This window comes from Diadema antillarum, unplaced genomic scaffold, assembly GCF_040938485.1.
Source record: "Diadema antillarum isolate AM-2024a unplaced genomic scaffold, OU_Dant_1.0 seq00002010_RagTag, whole genome shotgun sequence".
Classification (NCBI taxonomy): Eukaryota; Metazoa; Echinodermata; class Echinoidea; order Diadematoida; family Diadematidae; genus Diadema; species Diadema antillarum.
The window spans coordinates 1-17,423 of record NW_027272665.1 but is presented as its reverse complement, the minus strand read 5'-3'; the positions used below and the strand labels follow the sequence as shown (position 1 = coordinate 17,423).

At 40.9% G+C, this 17,423-nt stretch overlaps 1 protein-coding gene across 1 annotated transcript; it reads right to left on the bottom strand.

Annotated features, from left to right (window-relative positions):
• Window positions 1-1,731: 1,731 nt before the first annotated feature.
• LOC139713599 (double-strand-break repair protein rad21 homolog) lies at window positions 1,732-12,962 on the bottom strand. The gene is made up of 12 exons (XM_071625306.1): window positions 12,735-12,962; window positions 11,970-12,094; window positions 11,024-11,128; window positions 10,482-10,588; window positions 9,352-9,573; window positions 8,602-8,733; window positions 7,802-7,909; window positions 6,834-7,063; window positions 6,254-6,368; window positions 5,097-5,353; window positions 4,228-4,344; window positions 1,732-2,900 (listed from the first exon to the last, which is right to left on the bottom strand). Exons 1-12 carry the CDS (start codon window positions 12,876-12,878, stop codon window positions 2,745-2,747), a joined length of 1,818 nt encoding a protein of 605 aa, XP_071481407.1. The 5' UTR covers window positions 12,879-12,962; the 3' UTR covers window positions 1,732-2,744.
• Between the last annotated feature and the right edge of the window lie 4,461 nt (window positions 12,963-17,423).

Sequence of the window (17,423 nt, the reverse complement as noted above, 5' to 3'; positions counted from 1 at the left end):
GACCTACAACCTATGACAATGTCCTTGCTATATCAAGTTTCTATTCAATTATATCAGAGTACAAAGCAAAGAAATCTGTAGAGTTGGGAATTGAAAAATGACGTTGTTAAATGAGGGTTTTGTTAACATCTGACCTCTTTGTAACGATGTTCCACTGTAGCAGCACCAACACAGATTGCTGCACTAGAGGTACTCAGTGTATTGCGATACACTCTTGCTCCTACAACCTGAAGTCGTGAACAGTCTCTGGAAAATATCTCTCGTATTGTGTCAAGGTAGGTGACCGTGACGGTACAGCTGTTGAAGTTCTCTGCATGAACTATCGTGTACTGAGCGGCCTGCAGTTGTTCGCTACACACAACACTTGGACATACTGTATACGCTGAATATTTCACCAGGTTTTTATTTTCGTGAATTTCGCGAGTCAGGCGCCATTCGCGAAAATATTGACTCTGATCCCGATGTGAATGTGACGTACGCGTGTACTCTTCTCCGTTCAGTACAGACTCCACGATCGCGAATTTAACCACTCGCGAAATCGTCGGGAATTCCCGCTTCGCAAAATATATGGCATATACAGTAATCACATCCTGTCCCTACACATACACTGATACACATTGTGATGGAAAACATAAAACCAGTCCCACTTTTCTGATCATCAAGCCAAGTAGCCCAGTCGAGTGTGCATCTGTTTGGCTCATCGATGGCACTGTAACATTTCTTATCTATCCTGTCAGTCACGGAACTGCAATGTCATAAATCCCACATTTCTCCACCCTTCTCCCCCACCACTGGAAATATACCAATCAGAGAACTCTTGCAAAATCCTGTTGAAATGAACATTTGCCAAATTGTCTTTCTTCCTTGCAAACAAAAACCAAATGCCAGCATGACCGTCGGTATCAACACAGTAAATGCACAAAGCATTTAATTTTCAACTCCTTAATTAATTCTCCCTTTTATGTAAAACCTCTCTTGCCTGCTCTTATATGTGATCTTCACTACGTATAGAATATCATTTGTAAATTCTCTTCACACTTTTCTTTTATTTGTCTGTACATGTGGTGCTAAAAATTTATAATTTAAAGGCATTCTATTTAAAAGCATTCTGTACAATTTAGAAAATATATTCATATGAGATTGTTTTTCTTTTTCTTTTTCTTTTTTATGAGGAAATGACATTGAAAAAGAGTCCTCTGGTAATTTTCTTATTTCTTTCTATTCTCACAACTATCATATTATCTGGAGGCACTACACCAATTCTGTTGACTGAAACTAGACTATCTACAGACCTCATCTGTCTCTGCTGCTGTGATAACCAATAAATTTTTTGTGCCAACAGCAACAATACCTACACCAAGCAGAAATACACAGTACTCCATGAGAGAAAACACTGAAGCTTTGAGATCAGAACGAATGCTATCCGAATCTCGATAAATACAATGCCACTGCATTAAATCTCGTGGTATAATTGGGGGAAAAAAATGGCAAATCTCCATCCTCCACAGTAAATGGTGACGAACTTTCCATGGGAAAGACACGAGTAGTTAGTCCTCCTGGGATTGCTGGGCAGAAACACACTGTTCAAGGGAAGTGGAACCAATTTCCTGGATTCCTTAGATTTTCCATGAAGTGGCAGAGTTTGTAATGTATTCAAAAGTTAGGTAGTTCTCTCAACCCCCCCCCCCCCCCACCTTCCCAGAATGTAGTTCCCTTTCTCAAGACCTTCAAACTTATTTTTGGCAAACAGGAGCACCTAATTCTTCAAATGGGACATGACAATGTTCATGCCGAGCTGCACAAAACATGGGCGTTCCAGCTTAGAGATGTCTACTGTTTGAAATCGGCACACACTTGCAGTTACAAATAAACATAACAAAAGGTTCTCCACTCTACATCATATTACTTTGGGAACGACAATCGTGAGTGAATCCTGTCTACTAAGTAGGGAAGCTCACTCAGCCTTGCACTTCTTGAAAGCATAAGTGTTGAATCTGATCTATAAGATGACAGCCAGGGTGCTGCAAAATCTTGGAGCCCATTTGTCTTGGGGCCCATATGTCTGTGGGCAGCCAAAACCTCAGAAGTGAATTGTGAATGGGTATTTGGCAGTCATGTGTATTCGACACATGCTAGCTGACCCCACTGAGCCGAGTCTCAACTTGTTCAAAACTTTCGCAACAAGCAGTGTTGTTTTTTTCTTCTGCTTTCGAAGGTAAATTTCACGAACCCTTCCCTTTCGAGTTACTCCCGCTCACACTTTAAGCAACAAAAATTTGCCACAAGTATTACTGAATATCCATAAAGTTCCATTTGAAAGATGACAAGTTTCCATCGTCAAGCCTGAATACAGGCTACCCATGGAAAGGGATCACAGAAAATGTAGTCTTGAAATCTACAGGCAGCACTGTAATACTCCCAGCAGAGGACCGAGACGTCTTTGTCTCGTTACCTATACCGACTCCTTATAGGAACAGGCTGCAGCCAGAGCACAGCTTGAAATGGTTTGGGGCAAATGTACCATATTGTTCAAGCCTCGCTTTCATTATGGTTACAAAACCACTGAACCACAAATAAAGACCATTTTGCTGTCCGGGACTGGAAATGGAATCTTGCAGGAGTTCCTTACACAATGGCTGCCTTTTCAACGGACAAAGTTTTTTCGCAGCAGGAACTTCTCTCCGTGATTGGACATGGCAAGGGCTGTATAGTTCAGTCAAGACGGGATGCTGTGGCGGGCCGAGTTACATGACGGTCTCCATCATGGGACCCCTGGTGATGGTGATGTCCGCGTAGGTGACGTTCTGGAAGACGTCCACGGCCTGCTGCTTCTTCAGGACGAGGAGCGTGTAGAACTTGGCTGCCGCTTGCTTCCGGTTCAGCCTCGCCGTTAAGTCATGCTGCAGAGGGGATAAAGGAATCGACAGGGGTCAAAACCACTCACCTCTTTCTTTCCATGCTCTTGGCATAAAGACAACATACAGTCGACCTTGTTTAACCCTATTCTAACTGGGGGGGGGGGGGGGGGGGTCAAATTGACCCCCCCTCGACATTTCGCGCAACGTGCAAAGATTTTGCCGCGTCGTTTCATGACTTTTTTCACTGAAGTCTCCCGCATATTTTGAGACCAAATTTGCGACATCCGGGTACACCGTTCTGAAGTTACGCAATGTTTTGCATATGCATGTCAACCCGAAAACAGCTCAAATTCATGATTTCGTGTGCAAATCCAATGAAAATTGTGTTCTTTTGTTTAATTGATATATATTAGATTATTTCAATTTTTGAACATCAAAATTAATCAATTCTAATGTAGATAAGCTTGAAATAGTGCCTGCAACAAATTTTGGCCAAAAGAAACTGATTTTGATTGTGCTATTTTTTAACAAGAAAATTGTTTGATGTGTCTTGAGGAACTCTGACACAAAAATTTAGCAATCCTTCATTCTTTTTGATGGAGTCATAGGTGAAAATATGATTTCATGCGTAAATTTGCATAATTAATTCATAAAAAAATATCAAATCAACATTTTTCTATTGTATGACCATGTAATCTTGTAGTTGACATCTGGCTCTTTGTTCAGGCAAAATTTTGCGGCGATCGTGCGATCGGCGGCCGAGATCTGAAGGGGGGTCAAATTGACCCCCCCCCCCCCCCCCCCCAGTAAAAACTTGGTCTCAAATAGCCCAGTTAGAATAGGGTTAAGTCGACCTCCCACAAAAACATCCCCCACCTCTCCAGCGTAGTTAGGGTTAATACACGCATTTCAATGGGCAAAACATTTCCAGAATCTATGAGATTTTGATATTCTCTTATCTAGACATGAGATATAGATGTTTTCACGAAGTCTCCTGCAGAGTCAGGGAGACTTGGATGGAAACTCTGCATTGTGTCACTCGTTATCAAACATCTGCTTTACTTGTTATGCAAGCAACTGGACATTTACACCACACACAGTAACCAAACATTTATCAATACACCAAATTTCTCTCTCCAGCCACAAATGGCCCATGCAGTATGAATATGTCACATAAAACAGGAAAAGTACACAGGGGGGGGGGGGGGGGGGGGGGGGGGGGGGAGGGGGAGGGGGATTGTAAGGCAGATGCTCAACAATCTTGAACCATTATCAACTCAATGTGGATACCACTGCCAGAACTTTGCAGCAGCTTCTGAGAGGCGAAAGCCCCATCACCTGGAAACAACATTCTGGGAAAGTGGCTCACCTTGAACGAGACATCTGATGACGTCTGAAGTCTGTTGTTGATGGCAAGCAGCATGTTGTGTGCCCTCTTGTTCAGTTTCCTCTCCTCATGCTCGGCCTGGTCTTCGCCTTCTTTCAGCTGAGGGTAAGAAAAAGTGATAAGAAAACACAGTGAAGATGGTACACATTCATCGAGAATACGAGACAAACCATGCACAACATGGGTACATCCCCGGGAGAAGTCATCCATGATGTCGTAGCAAATTACAATGCTAGAAGTACTCATCCACACCATGAAATTTCTGCAATGCAGTGATGTGATTTAACTGTCATAGAATAATTTGTATTGGGTTTGTCAGAGTATTGATTTCTCTGCTCAAGGACCACAATAAATTGCACTGATCTATACATGGCACTATTGATTTCTGCACTACATGATTTGAAATTATGAAAGTCTGTAATTCTCTTTTGACTATGCATGTGCTGGTATTTAAGCATGGCAATCGAGATCCTGCCAATTCTGTAATGGCAAACATCTGATAGAGGCTGGTGCTGCAATCACAGGCAAATCATATAAAATGTGCGACAAAAACAATTTGTTCATCAACATCCCCGTGACTTTTGGTTACCACCAATAAATACGCGTCATCAACATCCACAGATGTTAACCTTGGAAACAGCTTTGTACTGTTCTGAGGACTGCAAAAGTTAATTTTCAGTGGAAAAACAGTATTTTTACCTCTCTTGTAGTAATACAATCTGGGTAGGAAAAACATATCTTTGCATGAAACCTGCAGTATTTTTGGCAACCATTCCCCAATCCTAAAACAGTGAAAATACCATGAAAAGGTAACAATTAACATATCTGAAACATTTGTTATCAACCCTCACCTCTTCCTCCTCCTCCTCTGGCTCCTCGAATGCCTCCTGAGGTCCCACCGACTGGGGCTGGACTGACGGGATGTCGTAGTCGTCGTCGTAGTTGTCCTGGAAGAGCCCAAAGTCCCCGCCGTCTGACGACGACGACCGTCTTGACATCGGGATGGGGTTGTTGGAAGGAGTGGGCGCCGAGGTGCTGGGCTGGTCCTCGATCCGCGAGGGTTCGTCGATGGCCAGTGACGTCTGGTCTCTTGAGATCTCGGTAGTGACTGTCAAAGAGTACAGGTGCGTAGCAAAGCTGGTTAAAAGACTATGCACAATTAGTATGATTGCAACTCAATATAGTTGGTAATCATTTGGACACAATTTTGAGAACTGACTGCAATTTAACTTATTCTTCTCATATCTATCCATCAAAACCCAAGTTTCTTACACTGTCAAACACCTCTTGTATTGAAACAAGGGGGAACAAACATATGAATAGTAATTATAATACAAAGCTGAAATGAAGTATCTAACCCATATAACAGGGCTCGACACTAACTTTATTTTTCGGTGGCCCGATGGGGCCACCAAAATCATCAATTTCAATTTTTTGGTGGCCCGAAAGAAAAATTTGGTGGCCCGAAAAAAAAAAAAAACATTGATAAAAGTCCTTTATTTTTTGATAAGTCGCACACTCACTGCATGCATTTATGCATTTCCGGCGCAAAAAGTTACGAATTTATTGACACACTTTTCAAAAAATTTTGGTGGCCCGAGGTGGGCCACCAAATTTGCCCTTTTCTGAAATTTGGTGGCCCGACTTTCATTTTTGGTGGCCCTGGGCCACCGGGCCACCGTTAGTGTCGAGCCCTGCATATAAAGATAATCACTTGGTTTGTTTACACATGGCCCTTCACTTGATATCTTCTTTGTTCTTCAGATCTGTAATTCTAGATATGATAAATTTGTGCATTGTGTATGGGCAAGGCTCAAGGGGAGGGGGGAAGACAAAAAAAAAAATAAAGAAGAAAAAAGTTATCTACATAAAAGTGTGAGTTTCACATTGGGTGAAAACATGCCTGGACTTGTCTGATGCTATACTGTTTCTAGTTTTAAAACTTCACAGGGGATCAGTTGGTTTCCAACTGATCAACTCAACAGCCATTCCAGCTTATCACACTTACAGTCTCTGGGTGGTTCTGCCCTGCGCTGCACTTCTGGTTCCTCTGGCTCGAAGTCTTCGTCCCTTACGATCTTCAGGTCCTTGGGAATGTCTGCTGTCAGGTTCCGCCTGTATATCTGCGTTGGGGAGAAAAGGGAGAGCAACAAAGAAGATGATCAGGTGTCTTGTGACAAATGAAGAATAATAATAAAAAAAATGACTCCTACATGACTCTCTTGAAATTCTAACCTGAACTCAAACCAAACATCAAAGTCAATCTGTTTGCAAGATTTTTTTTTTTGTTCTTATGATTACACATAATTTAGTACTTATATTTCAGTAACTATTTCTACTAATTGTGTACTCCCATACAAGTGATTCAAGAGAGTAATGTCATGTCAGAAGCTACTACCGATTTTCGCTACAAACAGCATGTTCACACAAAACCAGTTCCTGTTCTATAGACACAGGTAACACAACATACACACAATGTTACATGTCTGCTGACCTCTGCCATCACAAACAAGATGAAAAGTGGCAAGGAAGTCTACCGCCAAACTGCAGCAAATTCAGGACACAAGTTCTTTCTTTGTTGGACTCACCTGAAGGATTACTATTGATGTGTGCTGCCTGCCGGGCAGGCTGAAGAGTTTCTCTGCCCCTCCCGTCTCCTTCCACAGCATAAGCTTCTTGGTGGGCGGGGCAAGGTCGAGGGTCGAGACGATGTCTGAAGTGTCTTTGAGTTGTGACTTGATGACGTCGCCGGCCAGCTCCTTGATCTCGTCGACGATCAGCTTCCGCTTCCTCCTCTGCCTCGTCTCCTTCACTCCCGCTGTGCGCAAGAGGTGAAGATGAGGAAAGATAGATAGAACGTATTAAAGCGCATCAGTGTGTGCACAAGTGAGTTCAGTGTGCCTTGGCATCCTCACAAAACTCAACAGCAATCATGACTTTGGCTTTCAATAAGGACAGCTGAAAGCCAAAACATAATTCTCTGAAGGGCTCAAAGTTCATCTTCCACCATTTGGAATTTGCTGCCAACACATCGACAAGGTCTGCGGAGAACCTCACCTGGCTGACACAAATTGCCAGGATAACGAGTTGTTTTGGAATGTTTTGAGATCAAGTGTAGGATACTTTTGATTGCAGTACACAACTTTTATTCCGGAAGAGCCTTCCCCGTTAGCCCTGCGTTCAGCATTGTAGGAAGGTGGAACGTAATGTGATGATCGGCCATGTCCTTGCGATTTTATTTTCCAACTAGCTGCATGTGATTCACGCTAGCGTGGAAGATCGATGGCTATCACAGTGGTCGAATTTGTTGATTACCAATAATTGATTATGAAAAACTACACGGCATCCACGATGGGGTAAGCTCTGAAATTGTGGACTTCTGGCGAACATTTTTGGCTGATATTTCACATTTTCATTGTTACCCAACTGAAACTGTGTTATTGCAGCATTATTTCACACATTTCTTCTGCATAAGCATACATTTTAGAGCAATAATTCTGCAAGCATATGACAACTATGTTTTGGCTTTAATGGCTTAAAGGCTATGCTCACACACCTGAGATATCGATAGGCTCCAAGGCAAAGGCATCCTCCTCATTCTGCACCAGGGTGGTTTGGTCTGCCAGGGCTTGTTCAACTTGCTCCCCTGTTGGTGGCGGTGGGGCTGAGGGCAAAAACAACAGAAAGACACAGGTTGGAAAACAGTGCAGGTACTTCCTGTAAGACAAGATCAGATGCGGCAACTTACAAAACAGGGAGCATTTTCCACTGGCATTACAATGCACTGATGTAACCACATCAGAAAGTACACACAGCTCTACTGACATTTCAACATGATATACAACATTCTCTGGCGATGTAACAAGTCTTTAACATCCAAACAACATAATAGGACATTCACAGAATTTTCATGTCCCAAAATTACCAACTGTGTGGTGGTGGGGGGGGGGGGGGGGCCTTTCATGAAAACATTTGTGCATGTTGTGAGGTGCATTTAATTGTAGCTACAGCACCAATAATCCAAATGCTAACTGCAAGTATGTCAGTTTCTGGCCCTATACTAACTAAAATTCTGGCAATTTAAAAAGAATTGCAAATATCTTTACTTAAATGGGCCCTGTGTGCAAACTGGGCAGGACAGTGAAAGAAGGAAGTACTGAGTGTGCCACAGCACATACTGGAGGAATGAAATGATGGAAGGGCCTTGCAAAGGTATAATTATTTTTTTCAATTCCAGTATCAGTTCGGTACATTTGTTAAAGGTCCACACATACACACACAACATCATCTCCCATAGGAACAGCCTGAAACAGTGCTGTGTGCACTGTACAGTTCATGCTGTAAGAGCGGCTTTACCTTCCTTCTCTGGTTCGGTGGGTCTCTCTGGAGTGCTTTCCCCTGAGGCGTGGCCTCCCATGGACACCTCGCCTGCCTGGATCTCTGGCTGCTCATCAAAGAGCCCATCCTCAGGCCCCATGAACTCTCCCCCTGCACAAACAGCACACGCACAGGACATTTTTCTACTTTAGCATAGTAGATGTTCTCAACATTATTCCACAAAGTCTAACCTAGAATACCATTCCCTCATCTCTACCTACTTTTGAAAAGTTGAAATGAATTGACACTCATCAGGTCATGTTTTCAAACTGATGCTTCTCAATCTGGTACTGATACCCCCAACAACACTATGTATTCCCACAAATCCAATATACCACTTAACCATTTTTACTTTAAACGTGAATGTTCACCAGATCATATTTCTACAATGCTGCTTCTGTTCTTTGGCAATGATACTTCAATAAAAATATTTCAACAAAGTATTACATAAGACACCATTCCCCCATCCCAATTTCTAAAAAGTGAAATGAACAGACCTTCACTAGATCACATAATACACATAATGATGCTTCTCTACTTTGGTACTGTATAGATATTCCAAACAACAATTTATATTTTCATAATGTCTTATATAGAACACCACTTCCCAATCCCTACTTGGAAAAAATGACATGAATGGATGTTCATCAGATCACATTTAGACAGCAATGCTTCTCTTCTTTGAAATACATATTCTCAACAACCATTTGTATTCCCACACAGTCTTACCTAGAATACCACTTCCCATTCCCATCTCTGCACCGAAGCCGTCGTCTCTGATTGGTTCGTCCAGTCCGAGGTCCATCGACTTGTCCAGCGTGTTGTCGATAGTGGCATCCTTCCTGGTCCCGATGTCGCTCAGCATGGTGGACTCGTCTGACCGCTTGTAGAGGGAGTCGTCGATGTGGGGGCCGTCCCTCATCATCTCGCGGTCATCGAATGTTATGTCGCCTGCCAGAGGAAGAGTTATAACACAACAATGACAACAACAAAAAAATTCCAACGAGATGATTACCCTTATTGGTGACTATGGAATAACAAAGGAGAATAAAACTGATACCAATTCAGGGAATGATTTTCCCGGTATTGCATTGCAATTTGCTAAGCATTTTTGATATGACTGCTATACAAAATTTCTTTTGTGTAGCAGGTTTTTTACATAGGACTGTAGAGAACTTTGTTTAGAATATTTTTCCATTGCTAATGAAAATTGCTAATCAAATTTGAGAAAATTATTCCCTGCCAATTTCTCATCGCTGTCAAACGTTGGAAACTAGCCAAGGGAAAGAGAAAAGAAGGCAATTAGAAGACAGTTGGTCTTTATACTCTTGTCCAATTAGAAATGGACTGTTCTGACAGAGATCAACTTTGTGGTCTTTGTTTGCAGGTGGATTTTAAATACATACCAAGAGATTTGCAGATGGACTTTAAATGCATACCAAGAGCATTGCTGAAGCAGGTCTACCTGTATTTATATCACACATGGTCCACATGGTATACATTCTCAAAAAGGACAAGTAATTGTGAAAGTAACTATTTAGAATAAGAAAAGCGACTACTACATCAGTAACTGAACGATCATGAGGGGGATTGATTTTAAGAAATATGATTACTGTAAAGCAAGAAAGCTTTGAAAATTGGAGCTGGCGGCTTTTTTTGCAGCATGAAAACTTTTCTAATTGCCACCAGCATTCAATGCATATAGTGTAGACAAGAACTTTCATGTGTGTTTTTTTTTTTTTCAATTTTGCAAAATTTTGACTCTTGCATGAATTTGCAATATTAAAATGCACATATAATTTTGTTGGTCTTACATTGTCATAGTGAAAGCTAAGGCTTGGGTGAACTAACAGACTCACCAAATGCATCATCTTGTGTGAGAGTGATATTGCCCAGGTCTTCCTTCATTGTGATCTCCTCCACTCGGCTCTGATTCAGGGCAAACTGCTTCTGAACCTCGGCATCACTGCAAGAAACCAGCAAAGAAGACAATTCACTGGGGTACTTCTCAGATGGGGGGGTAACAAGAAAACTTTCAGATGCTCAGATACACTTATTTCATGATGCCCCTTTTTGCTAGTATAAAACCAACACACTACAGTGAAGCCAAGAATGTTGCTGTTCAATATCGACTGCAGTATTAACTACACTTCGTTGACAAGGTGCTAGCTATAGTCTTCTCTGCTATGAGAATATGAAAGATCCAAAAATAAACGGCTGTACAATTATTCAATACTTTGATCTCTAAACAGAAAGAAAAGTGAAGAAACAAATATTTTCCAGTGCAAATTTGCCTCTATTCGTCACAGATGTGGTTGAGTAACACTTGGGAAGGACATTTGCTTCTAATCGTCACAGATTGATGTGGTTGAGCAATATTGGGAAGGAGTGGGCCACTCACTTGAGATCTGGGACAGCTGTGTCAAAGTCGTGAAAGACCTCTGGCAATGTGATGGCAGTGAAGGCAGCCTCTCGGTTCTCCTCTGGTAGATCCACAACACCAGGCCTACATGTAGCAGAGCAATCACAAAATCACTCAATACACAGTTTGCGCACCAACAGCACACACACAGTGACTTTGGCAAGGTGCAACAACCACACTGGAGTGACGCTCCAGATTGGTCAACATTAAGACCCAGCCAGGAAAATTATATCTTATATGTACATTTTGACAGTTCAAACCCATTATAACACCTTCAATTGACAGCAAAAGGAAGAGCATGTATAATCGTTCATTCTGTATTGATATATTTGGTATTCATTTTGGATCTCTTTCAAGAGAGAAATTAACATTTTGATTGAACAAGTAATTACGCCATGCTCAGCTTGAATGGGCAACTAGAAAATAAAGTTAGCATGGAGCTTTGCTTGATATATGGAAAATTATGTATGGGTTATTAAACAATGGTCACTTTGACATTTTCAAGGAATGCCTGTGTAAAGAATGTACACTGTCAAAAAATTCTCAATATCAAGCAATAATAAACAACTGAAATTAATGAACATTGACTCATTATTACATTCGATGTGCTTATCCCTAGAATAGTAAAGCAAATGTTAACCATTTGAAATCTATCAAAGCTTTCCGGAATGATTACTTGACACAGACCTGTGCATCTTTGAAGAATTCTTTTAGTAAAAAAAGGCAAACCACACAGATCTGAAAAATCTAGACTTACTGTAATGTATGTACATTGTAAGTTATAATTATATTTGTATATAAGAAACTGCCAAAGACTACATTGTATATTTTGTTTGGAGATACCATACATTACAAGCATTCTCCCCTTGTCCAGAGCCTACACTGCTTTGAAGTCAGTCATTCACTCAACTGACTAGGAGCCTACCTGAAGGCCATCTTGATTTTAACGAACGCCTCATTGCAATCTGCCAGCAGGTACTTTGCTTTTCGGCTGTGAATTCTGACGACACCAAGAAGCAAGTGCCCAGATGTCCTGAGCGCCATTTTGACCTGGGACAAAGAGTAACAATGACGTAATAACGTCAGGGGCACAATTGGGAAGAGGGTCAGCTATAGAGCATGTTGCACAATGAATAAGTGTTTGTAAAGAATTAAGCATTCTGAAGTAGTTTAGATTCCATGCAGAATAAAGGGAAGATGGTGTGTGTGAACAACTGAGCATGAAATCTCCAGTGTCGTTCAATTTTGGGAATCACATTTAAAGACACTGTTCTGGTGGTTCATTTTAAAAAAAAAAAAAAAGAAGTAAAACTTGTCAAACCTTGCTGACTGACCTGCATGATGATGTTGAAATGGATGGATAAACACTAGCGCGGACAAAAGCTTTTCAAATGATACTGTCACTGTCTTTTTACCTATCGTATTTATACTGTATACGCCATATATTTCGCGAGTCTAAATTTTCGCGAATCGGGAATTCCCGACAATTTTGCGAGTGGTTAAATTCGCGATCGTGGAGTCCTGTACTGAACGGAGAAGAGTACACGCGTACGTCACATTCACATCGGGATCAGAGTCAATATTTTCGTGTGTCTTTTATTTCGTGAATAGCACCCGACTTGTGAAATTCGCGAAAATAAAAACCTCACGAAATATTTGGCATATACTGTACCCAAATGACTGGCCTTACCTTGGGATGAATGATGCTGTCCACGCATGATGACACATTAGTCTCAAAGACGTGTGCCTTGGTCAGCTTCTTGTCCCAGTGGGCCGCCAGCCAGATTTTGGCCAAGGGGCCCTTCTTGCTGAGCACAAAGTGTGCATAAAACATGGTGCCTCCTTTCCGCCTTACTCAACTTCAAAATATTGCAGACTTTCTTTAAAATCCCTTTAGAGAACCCGAACACGTGTGTTCGGCTTGCTGGAAGAAAATGAGAAAAAAAAGTTATGTTGATTATGTAAACTCGAATAAGCACAATACTTGCTAAGCAGACAGAATCATTCACATTTCAAATTATGTAAAAAAGGAAAGATATACATACCTGTAGCTGCATGAAAAATAACACGGTACAGTGTAAAGGTCAATATTACATTGTAGATAATACATCAATTCAATGCAGTTATATTGTGGCTGTAATCAGTAATTCATGGGAATTAGAAATAGTCTGATACAAAATGTAGTGCAATGGGTAGGATAATACAGCGTAATTGCATTCATCACCTTTCCATTCAATTTCATTTTCAACACCCAAAGACATCAAAAACTACATAGTATGTATTGATCAGTAAATGTCAATACAGTCTTACAGAAAAGAAAGCACACACGCAAAGATCAAATCAAAGAGTGAGAGAATGAGAGCTTGACTTAATTCTCCAAACAAATATTCATAAAATTCTCTGCACCAGCAATAACTATTCCTCGAAAAATTTCAGTTGTAGAAGTAATGAGATATAATGGCAAAGGTTTGTAATATGATGGGGGGGGGGGGGGGAGGGATGCACCTTGAAACAATACTGAACATTCTATACCAAAAAGGCAAAATGACTTACTCATGTCTCAACCACTAGCATTTTTGTTTTACAGGCTTTTCCCCTTACACCTTTTTTGTAACTTCACAGAAAACATGTGAAAACTCTTAATTTTAGCACAAGTCTACCAAGTTTGGTAATAGTTTAACCCCCATGTAGACCACCTATATTTTTCCCTGTAAAGTTTGACGGACCAATTCCAGGGCTGCTGACATACAAGTATGCATACTCTGAGACAAATTGTGCCATAACAAATAGAAAAGTCTACCCACACAAAGCGGTCCTAATAAAAGGCGGCACCCATCATATACAAGGACCACTTTGTTTTGCTTTGTTTTGAAATATCTCAGCCATTTCAAAACTGATTTTTATCAATTAAAAGTTTTGAGAGTGTGATGGTATCCGCAAAAACGTAAAAGAAACACAAAATCTCTGTACGTGCCGATGCAGTGGCTAAATGTAGATCTATTCTTAGGGTGTCTGATCGCGCAAAGTGCATTCGCGATGCTCGAGTCACTGAGAAGTCGATTGTGAATGTCCACTTGCCAAGTACAAAGTAGGCGTACTGTGTGGTAGCGATACTTCTGCAAATTTGTATTACGAATACCCTATCGACAAAAAGGGCATGCAGAAGATTTCAGAAGACTCTTATTTGGTCATTTATGCACGTATGAATAGAACCTCTAGTGGTAATGCACTTGTCAATGTAATGACGCACCCCACTACCCCCGGACATGGGTGCGTCATGGTCATTTTTTGACTGACCACACAGGGTTTTTGACGGACACCACAGTCACTTTTTTGACGGACAAAACGCTGCAAGTGACGAACACCACAGTCACTTTTTTGACGGACAACATGTTGAAAGTGACGCACACCTCGGTCACTTTTTTGACGGACATCCTCGGTACATTTGACGCATCCCCGTAAATACTGAAACGATTTTTGCATACGTGTTATTCAAGCAATTTCATTTTCTTTTGGTTCGTAAACATAATTTGTAAAAGTTTCGGCAAGTTTCCCTTACCATGGCCCTGTAAGCACCGTACCGTCATTCACCGTACATCACGCTGCTGCTACGATATTCCGTACAGTAGTATGTATTCTGTGCATGCAATCCATACATGACAATCATATGTGTGCAGATGCGCTGTGTGTGCACGGCCATTGCTAGTGCGGTGGATGATGCATACTGCTGCAGTGCAGGTACACACCACGCCACGGCATTCCCGCGAGTAACTACATACAGCCTAGTCGCTGAACGTAGAGATTCGCACAGCTAACAGCGTCACGGACGCGCGTCTGGTTGAGCTATCCCGCGAGCAGAAAATGGCATGCGGCAGGCAGTTTCTTCTGCTGCCGCTTCTTTTACTGTCAAGAATTCGCCTTTGTCACCACAGATTTCATGGGTTTGTTGGAGGGAAAATGTAAGGAGAAAGGGTGGCTTTTAAATTATGTGCTTGCCAGATTCTGGCAAGCATTTTTCCCTCTTATTCCAAAACACTTCCCGAATTTGATTTTCACTTGCCGCGGGACAGCGCTCACTGTAATTTCACTCGCGGTACGTGTATCCGGTAGTAGCGTGCAAAAATGCGTGCAGTTTTCCATAGCCAAGTGACGTACCAGGACGCACCCCTCGGTTTAAAATAATGCGTGTTATTTTCCATAGCCAAGTGACGTACCATGACGCACCCCTCGGTCAAAATTTGACCGACAATGATGGGATTTTGACGCACCCCTCGGTCAAAAATTTGACGGACAAAGCTGGTAAAATGACGAACACCTGGGTCACAAATTTGACGGACCAAACGAGGAAATGACGCACCCATGTCCGGGGGTAGTGGGGTGACTCATTACATTGACAAGTGCATAATGTGGTATTAATTCCAAGCCTGTAGAGGTTGTACTAGTAGCTTGTATTCACGCGAGCTACTTGCACCTGCTCTCGACAATCGAAGTCCTGCATTTTCTTTGAACCATGCTTGCCACACCGGCTGCCCTAGCTGACAATCGTGATGATCCACTCCTCGAATTTTACCGGCGGGGCTATGCCTGCGATACGCGAGGTTACGTAGGGCGCTCAAACTACTGCGAATCGAATGTCGTCTAGTACTGAGTAGTAGTGAGCACGTACGTACGCACGCAGCGCACACGGGTATGACAAGGGCAAGTCCAAGATAACACGCACGTTACGTATGGGACATTCAGAGACTTTTATGACCTGAAAAATAGTGTTAATGGCCTTTGATCGTATTGAACTTCATCATGGTGATTGATATCTAGAAGAAGTATAATCATGTAAAAAAATTGAGAAAAATGACCTTGACAATTATATTCTGGAAGAGAAAATATGTGCCGTTACGTATGGGACCAGAAAAATTTTGTTTTTTTAAACATTTTTTTCAACTGCAAAACTCTCTGAAAGTGTATCATTCTACAACTTGTAACTCACTGTGATGAAAGTCACAACACTCAAGATTATCACAGGTAAGTTTCATGTCATTAGGCAAAAAGCTCTAATTACAGGTTCTAATTAAAGACAGACATGACGTGTTACGTATGGGACAGTTACGTATGGGACAGTTTGTCCCCCATTCATTTAGTGTGTGAAGAACCATGTTTATGGGTATTTTGCATAATCATTGAATTAAAATCAGTTGAAACTACTCAAATCCTGATCCAGATTGTCAAGGAAACAATATTCCCCAAATATTCACCATCATAATCATATTCAATCATATTTTTATATTTTTATGACCAACCTGGGTATGCGTGCCCTTTGTCCCCCATTCGTTTAGTGTGTGGAGAACCATGTTTATGGGTGTTTTGCAAAATAATTTTGCAAAATACCCATTTAAACAAATTTTTGCATAATTATTGAGGTTGAATCAGTTGAAATTACTCAAATACTGATCCAGATTGACAAGGGAACAATATTCCCCAGATATTTATCATCATAATCACATTCATATTCAATCATATTCTATATTTTTTATGACCAACGTGAGTATGTATGCCCTATTTTTGTCAGGATAGTTACTACTGAAAAATTGAATAGTTTAAAGTGTTTACTTCCATTGATGAAGGGCAGTTTGCCATTTAGTTTCAATAAAAAACAACTTGATACAAGAAATATGAAGTTAAATAAATAAGCAATACCTGCTGTGTGGAACCTTAGTGATTGAGTAGATATATGATGTCTGTCTAGCAGTCAGGTCATTGATTTTAGTCACACCTCAGTATGTATACCCATGAATTTTGTTGTGGCTAACTACTGAAAACTGAATAAGGACAATTTGTGTCACTTGCAATAAAAAAAAAAAATCATTTTACTTCTTATTTTTTTTCTATAATATCACAACCATTTCAAATTGGATCTCCATCACATAAACTTTGAATTCCTCTAGTCTTAGGATTTTATGCTCTTAAGTAATTCATATAATTGGTTTCCAATCATCTCTTTAAATGTTGAAAACTGAATCCCCATTTCTACGAAAAACTATACCATCCCTTTGATGCTGATTTTTCATTGTGTATTTTGCCATTTTCCCCTCCCTCTTTCTGAAAATTGTTCAGTCAAGTTCATGTATTGTTTCAAGTGTCTATAACTCAAAAAGTAGCTACAATGTTGGGATGCTTTCTTCAGGATGATTGACCATTTGTGTACTGAGAGACCTTCCCAGCTAGCTACATGCATTCACATGCAATATGTATGAGGATGTCCCATACGTAACGCATTTGTCCCATACGTAACATTATTTCAATGCCTAATAAAAAACATTTCTTTTACTTTTTTTTCTTTTTTCTCTGGTATTTAATTTCTCTTAACAATAAATTAGAACTTTCC

Bases quoted from the DNA above. Each gene is read 5' to 3' on its own strand.
- LOC139713599 (XM_071625306.1), bottom strand. From the start codon at position 12,878: ATGTTTTATGCACACTTTGTGCTCAGCAAGAAGGGCCCCTTGGCCAAA. The intron at 5,354-6,253 runs GTAAGTGTGATA...ACTCTTTGACAG, and splicing joins GGCAGAACCACCCAGAGACT to TCACTACCGAGATCTCAAGA. The intron at 2,901-4,227 runs GTGAGCCACTTT...TCCCCTCTGCAG, and splicing joins CATCAGATGTCTCGTTCAAG to CATGACTTAACGGCGAGGCT.